Source organism: Protopterus annectens, chromosome 7.part0 (assembly GCF_019279795.1).
Source record: "Protopterus annectens isolate FY-2018-M chromosome 7.part0, PAN1.0, whole genome shotgun sequence".
In the NCBI taxonomy this organism is placed as follows: Eukaryota; Metazoa; Chordata; order Ceratodontiformes; family Protopteridae; genus Protopterus; species Protopterus annectens.
In genome coordinates, this window is record NC_056739.1 from 195,589,843 (window position 1) to 195,599,010 (window position 9,168).

Consider the following 9,168-nt stretch of genomic DNA (forward strand, 5'->3'; position numbering starts at 1 on the left):
GCTAAAGCAAGACCTGTTATATTCTATCAACTGTCTCTTTTTATACAAGAGCAATTATTAGTACTGTTTATATGTTCCCCCAGTATATTTGGCCTTGTCCAGATTTCCTGCATTAACAGGTTGAGATGTACGTGCAAATAAATTGCTTTATAGAATTAGGCATATCCAGACCTCTCAACTGTCTCCAATTTTGGCTCAAAATGTTGCTCTTCCCCTAATAATCCCTCCGCAAAATTGCAATATTGGAAAAAACGTGGAGGGTTTATAAATAATTGTAATAATCAGAGTTATAGATTACTTTTATTTCAGAAATGCATGTAGTTTCTTTAATTTTGTCAGCTGCTCAAGTTAGCAGTACTAATACTAAAAAAGTGTCCCTTCTTTGACAGGTTCTCAGCTGTATTGTGTGGCTATTTTATATTTTTGCATCACATTTTTGGTCCATTTTTCATAAAATTGTGTTTTTTGGCATATTAGTGGCAAGTTATTAAAGACTGAAGTTAGAAAATAATGACAGACATTTGAGTTTCAGATTTCATACCCTTCAGAAAATTCATACTAATGCAAGACTATTCTATTATCTTTCTAAGTTTATAAGAGCAATATTTAAAAATTGTCATTATTTTTGGGCCTTTGTCCCACTTCTGTGTATGGCTTTGTCCAGATGTCTTGCTCTGAGGTTGAGAGGTATGACAAATATGTCAGGGCCATCACAGTCACCCAGAGATATTTCAAATTGTGACATACTTGTTGCACCCCACTCCCCCATGTAGTGACTCTGTATGTGTCCAAGCAAGGCAAGGAGCAGTTATGCATTGTAAATGTGCAGAGTATCCCCCTATCCAAGGTAGACACAAGTACTACAGTGGCTTTTCATCTGTCCTTGATTTTGCAGAATGTTCTGGTTTCTATCATATTTTTGTACTGTTGATTTATGCTTATTATTATTCAGAAAGTGCCTGTCGTTCTGTGTTTAAGTAGCAATGCTTTAATGACCATCAGGTAAGCTTGTCTGAGATTGCAAGATGCAAGTAAGCTTTAATAAGCATAATGTTAAAGAACTGCCAACATTGAAAGCCTTTCTGTTGTTGCCATGCAAAGAATACTTACATAACTAGATAAAGTATAAGCCTTGGGTAGTGAAATGCATATGACAGTATTTGTAATAAAGGATAGGATTACATTATTTTAAGAAGCTCATTACATTTGTTGGAGACTTGCAGTCATCTTTGCAGGCTTTACCTGTAAACTAAACAGAATGCCAATATATCATGTGTGGTCCATAAGCTGTGCAGTAATCCTTTAAGCAATGTATCTTGAGTTTGTTTCTTGTTTGCTTTTCATTTTTTACTTTGATCACGTTTTCCCCATGAAACAAGTAGATAGTTGTTGTCAGGCAGCAGGTCTTTTTGGATAAGAAACATTTTTATAGGTGGGGGTATCACAGAGATTGCTACATCAGCATGTTACTTGGTACTTTAATAAAGCTTAATATAAATTATAATTAGAACTGCAGTGCAATGAGAAGTGGTTTGAGTTGAGGGCTGCTTGTTTTTCTTATACTTGATTTTGACTGGCATTCCAGTAATGTATTTAAAAAGTAATTTATTTTTTCATGCCTCACACCCTTTTTGTTTCCATCTAGATATTAAGTAAGTTGTCATGTAGCCAATGCATTGAAATTTTTTTTCTTCTACACTTCATTTTGTCTTGATTGGACTCTCATAATGACGGTTTGGCATCCAGGGCAGCATATTTAATTAAAGTTACAGTTTTTGTGGTTTTGAGCATAGCCCCTCCCCTTTCTAGTTGGCCACACCCCCTCCCATTGACCCCACCCATTCAGCTGTCTCCTGCAGCCCCCATTTGATTTAAAGTCATCAGCCGCCACTGAAGAAAAGGATGAAAATGGGCCCAAACTAGAAGAAGTATATGAAGACAGAGTCCTGAGATGGGTTAATCTGGGGATTAAGAGAGGGTATGCAAGATGGAAAAACAAAATGGATCTTAAATGAAGTACTGCAGGGAACCAACAAACCAACAGGAGTTAAAACTAGGGAAAGTGAGGGGGAGGGGAATGGAAAAGTTTGTATTTTATTGAACAAGGTGGGGGGAGTATGATTGTGTACAAATTTGAGGTTAGTTGGGACAGGTAAAAGGAGGCCAATATGTGTTATAAGAAAGAAAGAAACCAGAATTTGTGGGTTGGGGATAACGTATGGTCAATAAATATAAGTTTGGCAGTTAATGCAGAATCCATATTTTGGTAAGGGCATTATTAAGTAGTGTAATAGCGGGACTGAATAGAGATGTTTGTGTGTGTGTAGGGGGGGGGGGTTGCCCATGTACTGAAATCATGTTGGCAAATAATTTTGTACAAGTATAATGTTACCATACATATTAAAGAATGAGATTAGGAACTGAAGAGTTTATCTTATAATGGAACTCTGGCTCTAGCAGGCTGAATTGAGATTGTGAGTATGATATCCTTTGTATGCTGTGTTGCCTTTCATGTACATGCTGGTAAGTGCAAAGAAATGAAAATATTTTTATATGGCCCGACATGACAAATATGTTATTGGTCTTATTTTATAAGCTTGCATTTAATCAATGAGTTTTTTATCAATGATTTTGCTATATAATGTATATTTGTAAAAATAAAATAAAATGATTTTAAAATATTTGTAAGAAGCAGTACACTAAGTGTATTTGTAGCTTTTTAGCTTTTGTTATTCAGTCAAAATATGAGGCAGAGACATCAGTATAGTATTTATCCAAATGCAACCTGGTGTATAAATAAGCTGAATGTATTCAAAAAGAGGCAACATAGGCAGTTGGCACTCTAGAGAGTGCTAATAGCAGGAAGAGATGAAATTAAGTGGATATCTTTTTGATCTGTTGTGTGGGATATGTAGGGAGGTAATAAAGTATTTAGAGATTGCTATGTTTAATTTCTTTAGAGCTAATAGTTTTACAGAAGCTACTAATGCTTGGGATAGGCTCACCAAATTAAGCACAAACTCACACAGAATAACAAAGAATGGTCCCAGTGTGAATGAGTTACTGGAAAGATAACTTTATTCTAGCAAAGGAAGTTAAGACTACAGTGGAATAAGTTTAAATCTTTTTATCATCAGAAATAAGGCCAAAACTGATACTGTCTTCTCCCCATGTATTGTTTATCTATCATTTATAAGCAGGCACTCTGTAATTATAATTAGATTTTTTTATGTATTTATTATTTTCCAGTATGATTACCAGGTACGTCCAGTTTGAGAGGAAAGGCACTCGAAGATATCCAGCTTAACAGCACACCACAAACTAGCACCTCACAAATCCTGACAATGGCATCTCCATTGAAAATGTACATCACTTCAAGCAGATAACTTTATTCTAGCAAAGGAAGTTAAGACTACAGTGGAATAAGTTTAAATAATTTCATCATCAGAAATAAGGCCAAAACTGATACTGTCTTCTCCCCATGTATTGTTTATCTATCATTTATAAGGAGGCACTCTGTAATTATAATTACTTTGTTTATTTATTTATTATTATTTATTTCCAGTTTGATTACCAGGTAAGTCCAGTTTGAGAGGAAAGGCACTTGAAGATATCCAGCTTAAGAGCACACCACAAAACTAGCACCTCACAAATCCTGACAATGGCATCTCCATTGAAAATGTACATCACTTCAAGCATTCTGACCTCTAGTTAGAGTTCAGCCTTCCCTTATCATCTTGGCATCCTCATTTCACAGCTCTGCCCATCACTTCAAAGACATGCACATTATCTGCATCTCATTGGCTCAGTTTGCTACAGCTACTTTAACTAAAGGGATATTCATTCCTCTGATTATGTCCTACAAACTGCAGCCTTACTTCATTCAGAACTGTAATATCCAACAGACACTTAACGAACAAAGGCTTTCACTTCACCCATTTCTTCCTATGAAAACCAAGGTGTCAGTCTACAGAAAAGCTGTTGCTACTTCTCTGGAATAACATCATCTTTACTGCATCTCTTATTCTAAACAAGTCAACCTTGACATCTTCCCCAAAACCCACCTTATTTCATCTAACTCACTAAACCTGTTTCTCTCTTGCTCATGGCATAACCTTTCAATTCCTCTCAACATGTAATACAATGGAGACTAACCCTTTTCTCTGCTTTTGTAGAGGATGTGCAACTCTCTCTAGTCACATAAGACCCATTGCAAGGCTGGTATCTCCCACGTCTCTAACCATTTCTGACCTCATGGCCAAGGCACATTCTTTTTGGTATGATACTGGATTAGCTGCCTTTTCTGTGGTTCCCGTGAGCCACTGCAGATGATCCCAACTTACAGTAAACCAGTCCTTTTGAGTGAATGACTCCGTGTAAGAGTCGGAGTTTAATTTGGTTATGTGTTTGCTGTTCATTCCTAATGTACAGGTACAGTAAACTGCATATTTGTATTTATTCTGTGACTTTATCCTGTTTGTTTTTACCATTCTATTTTGTGGTTAAAAAATATCAGTTGATGGCAACCTTTTGGAAATTACTCAAAACTCAATACTTTGTGCCCTGAAACTCTACAAAAATTAAGAGATATCATTGAAAAAGAACAGCAATGTACAAAACCTCACTTTTGCACATTATAAATATTTTTAAAGGAGGGCGACCTCTCCAGTACCCCATAATGTAAAGACTGCAGCTCATGTTTCCTCACTACTTACATACATTAACTTTGTGATCGTTGTCCCTTGGACAACTGCAATACTCAGAGATGTAGCAGTTTCCTGCTTAGTATACACTTTCCTGTAATTCCACAGATATGAGGGGATCCCATTTATGTTTACTGAACAAGAGCCCTTTCTCACGGCACTACATAAATGAAAATAAAATAAAATAAAGAAGCTAAGGTGCCTGTTTACAATGTGCCTTTCAGGTTGTTTTTTTTCTGTACTCATTTTGCAGACATAGAAGATGTACTCTAAAACATCAAGAAAACTTTCCTGACTTTCAACCTTTTCCTCAGAGTAATTTGTTGCCACTGTGGCAATGAAGAGATATGGGTAAAGAAGACACTTGTTCACTGCCACTGCTGGAGAATATGTTACCTTATCATTGTATTGTCACATCACTCTGTGTTAGTGTTGCTTCTGGGTGTTACTCACAAGTGACTGATGGCAGGTTAAGACACAGCACCAAGAGATAATACATACATAATACATCTCCAGAATTAAATGTATTATATTTGGGTTATAGTCATGCCATTATTTCAATTTTATTTATTTTGACATTTGTATTTACCAGGGTAGACCATTTATTAGTAACGACCCATTTGCAGGGTTTATCAATTTATGTCACAGCAATGGGTGTTGTTTTAATTTTGGTTAAATATTTTTATATCTGACAGATTATTCTTTTTCTAGGCTGTATTTAAGGAGCATATTCAGCAAAGTTATGTCCCCGAAATCTTACTTAACAATCTTCTGTAATATTTTGTACATCAAAAACTTATATTGGCATTGTTTCCAAGGAAAATAAATATAAATCATCCATCAGATGAATTTTTTTGCAAGTGATGCCATCATGTCTCTATGTCCAGTGCAGACTGCAGCATAAAAAGTGTCTCCACCTCTGTATGTCAGCAGATTTCACTGTCTCATCTACTCCACACATTAGACACAGAGAAATAGCAACCCAACCCCGCAGCTATGGCATTCCACATTAATCCTTCTGTGTTGATCTATTTCCTTGTTATTATGTTGGTTTTAATCTGGTTTTGTTTGATAAGTTTTGAGATCTTCCCTCCTGGACATGGTGAACTACTTTGAGCAGGTTACTGATATATTAGACATAGGCAAATCAATTTACACTGCACATCCGGACCTGTCAAAAGTCTTTGACATCATGCCACATTCTGTCACTACTGATAAACAAATGAAACTAAATGCACACCCCTATATTACTCACAGGATAACAAACCAGCATAATGACAGAAACCAATCGGTTAGTGTTGGGGGTGCATGCTCTTCTAAAAGAGTAGTTTACAGAAGAAATGTTGCTAAGGTGGGGCAAAAGGGGCAGCCATCTTGGGTGCAACATGTTGGGGAGGCCTGACTGGCAGATGCCTATTGGAAAGTAGTGCCATATCAGTATTAACTGCAATCAGGAATGAAGTGGTTGCTTCAGTGGTCCATGCAGAATCAGCTTTTAAAAGTCTAAGGCCTCTTTTTTTTAAGAGGTCAGGAGCACTAGATCTGGGAATAGACAATGAGCCTTTCATTTTAATTTTTTTGCTTCTCAACTCAATTTAGAGTTGAGGTGCACCAAATTAAGGAATGACACTGGGTGCTAATCGAGCCAGCTACAGCTCTGGTTTCCATCATGTCCCCCAATGATCAGTCCTAGGACCACTTCTCTTAGTATTGTTCTTTGATGTCAAGGCTGATACCAAAGACCTGTGGCTGACTAGGTTTGCAGATGGTTGCAAAGGCAGAGTAGTCATAAACTCCTCATCTGACTTCCAGACTCTTCGGCAGGGTGCAAAATGCACCAACAAATGGGGCCTGGACCATGGTCCATGCAGCAGTGTGTCCTTTGGCAAGCAAGGGTACCCATTCAGCTATCACATAGGAGACACCCTCTTAAATTAGAGTTGGTCATCAGGGACATGGTCGCTTTCACTGGTAATGAACTGTCCTTTTATTCTCATGTATCCAAAGTCATTCAGAAATCTTTTTATCTGCCATCACCAAGTGCATATGTTTAAGATCCAAGGAAGTTATCATCCCTATCTACTCCTCCCACTTTATGCCTATAATAGAGTATAATCCCCCCTTTGGCATGTACTTTTCTAAGCATATTACTCAGCTTGAGAGACCACGGCTTTTCCTCATCAAGACAATAGATGGCATGTCTTCCTTGAGCTACACTAATATCTCTCTTTTGTGTGTCCTACAGATACTTGATGGGTTACCTTTGTCTGACCTACAGAGCCTCAAAGAAAACAGTTCTGTGTGACCTCCTGCACATCCACAAAACAAATAACATTTTAAGCATCTGCTCAACAGATCTAATTTTTCGCCAAAATATGAATAGGTAGTGCTGGTAAAATATATATTCTCCCAGAGACTCCCTATATTATGGAATGGACTTTCCTTAAATATAAAACAAAGTAGCTTCCTGGCTAAGCATATAGTAAATGAATGGATGAGCAATCATACATTCACTACCTGGTCTGACCCCTTAAAATCTCACTGAAAAGGGGTTAAGTTAGTTATTAAATACTCCCAATTTTGCCTCTACTTTTCAAAGAAGTAGGTTTGTGGGTATTCATGATTTAAGATCTTATGGGTAGGCTGCTAGTTTTTATCTGGATCGATAGCCTAGTATTAACCTATTAGAGATGCTAAGATGATTATATGCAGGGCCATACCAGCAGCTTTTCATTTTTTTACATTAGCTGTGCTGGGTTCCAAGTCATGGCCACAACCCCCAGGACCTTGAACTCTGCCCACCTTTAAAAGAGATTTCACACTGGAATTCAAATCTTGCTTTCAGATGATGTAAAAGCCCCCCACCCCCATGTAGCTAACTTTGTCCCCTTCTCCCCATTAGCTAACATGACTAACTCTGAGGTTACTTCATCTCTGGGAAGAGTAAATTTTGCCAGCAGTGACATTCTTCAAGAAGACTGCATTTTGCATTCACGAATGCTGCAAAAGGTCAGTCACAACCACTTTGCAGAAGTCGTTTGACATAACTGAAGTTATAAATTGCATTTACATTTTTGCAAGCAGAGCCAATATAAAAGTATTATAATGCAAAACAGCAATGACTTCATACTTAAAGTTCAAAACATAGTCAGCCCTACAACTTTGATAATTAACTGTAGTGCTTTTTTTCCATATATCTTTTACTGTCGGTTCAGATTATTGAGGGCTATAACTTTCCAGCCTCTAGTATCAGATATGCCTCTACAGGTTAACTTTGCTGTCCTCACTACATCTCCTGCATGCTAAAAGAAAATTATATCCATTCCGCACTGAGCATAACACATTCGGAGTTGATCTGTAATTAAAAATGTAGATTTCATTAAGTGCGTATTCCAGGAAACATCATTGCAAATTAAATGACACAGGGCAAAGTGAGAGTCATCATGCAGGTAACACAGCTGACACAAAGTGTGTTTTTTCTAAGCATAATACATGCAGTCTACCCCTTCCTACGTCTGTGGATCTTTACATTTGCATTTTTCATCTTGCATATTTAACTATCATAAAGTTATACATGATAGCATCGCAGATTTTGGCTATGTTACCTTGTTGAGCATTTTGTGCAAACATTTTAATGCCAGTTCACGCATACACACACACACACACACACACACACACACACACACACACACACACACACACACACACACACGCACACGCATACACACACGCACACGCACACACACATGCACACATATAAACCCTATCTCAGATTAATATGCTTTGTTTGTGCTTTGGAAAGCAACCTTCCATTTTTCAGTGCTATAAACCTTTGTTTCCATATATTAGGAAAATTGCACAATATCCATGATGATTCTAATAATTGAAAAGAGACCACAGTGCAGGTTTGTTATACAGTATGTTAATGCAGGTGCCTGATTTTCATACTTTGCAGTACTTCAGGCCTGAGTGTTTCTTTGTAGCCTTTAAGACTCTTCAGCGGTGGTGGACATCCTTTCTGGTAGTACAGGATAGAATTCAAAGGCCTACTATTACATGTAGGAACTAAAGTCTAGACAGCAGTAGTTGGTACAGGGATATGAATCTGAGATATGTAGCACCACATGGTTTGTTCCTCTTATAGATCAGCACTGAAACCACAATAACGAAAGGGATGCCTGCAGCATACTGTAAGGCAAACAACTGTCTAAAAAACGACACAGCGTTCCCTGAGTATATCACTGTGGTAAGGAGGAACAGCTTATTTAATGTGCAGTCACGTCATTTCTGGAGGCATGACAAAGACTAGCCTAAGCACAGACAGCAAGGTAATGCACAGATGACAAAATTCACTTTACAAAAAAAAATCCAGGAGCATTGTTTACAGTTTAGTATCGTTCTCAAGAAATGCTTCATTTGACATGTGATTATTGTCTAACAGAAGAGGTGTTTGACATTCTTGCTC

General features: G+C 37.5%; 1 protein-coding gene across 1 annotated transcript in view; it reads right to left on the reverse strand.

The window, feature by feature from the left end:
- Nucleotides 1-3,369: 3,369 nt before the first annotated feature.
- LOC122806349 (mucin-3A-like) overlaps nucleotides 3,370-9,168 on the reverse strand; it is a 239,655-nt gene continuing 233,856 nt past the window's right edge. Inside the window, exon 5 of the mRNA XM_044076687.1 lies at nucleotides 3,370-9,168. This exon is cut by the window's right edge and continues 158 nt beyond it. Coding sequence (XP_043932622.1) covers nucleotides 9,085-9,168 — 84 coding nt within the window. The 3' untranslated portion in view covers nucleotides 3,370-9,084.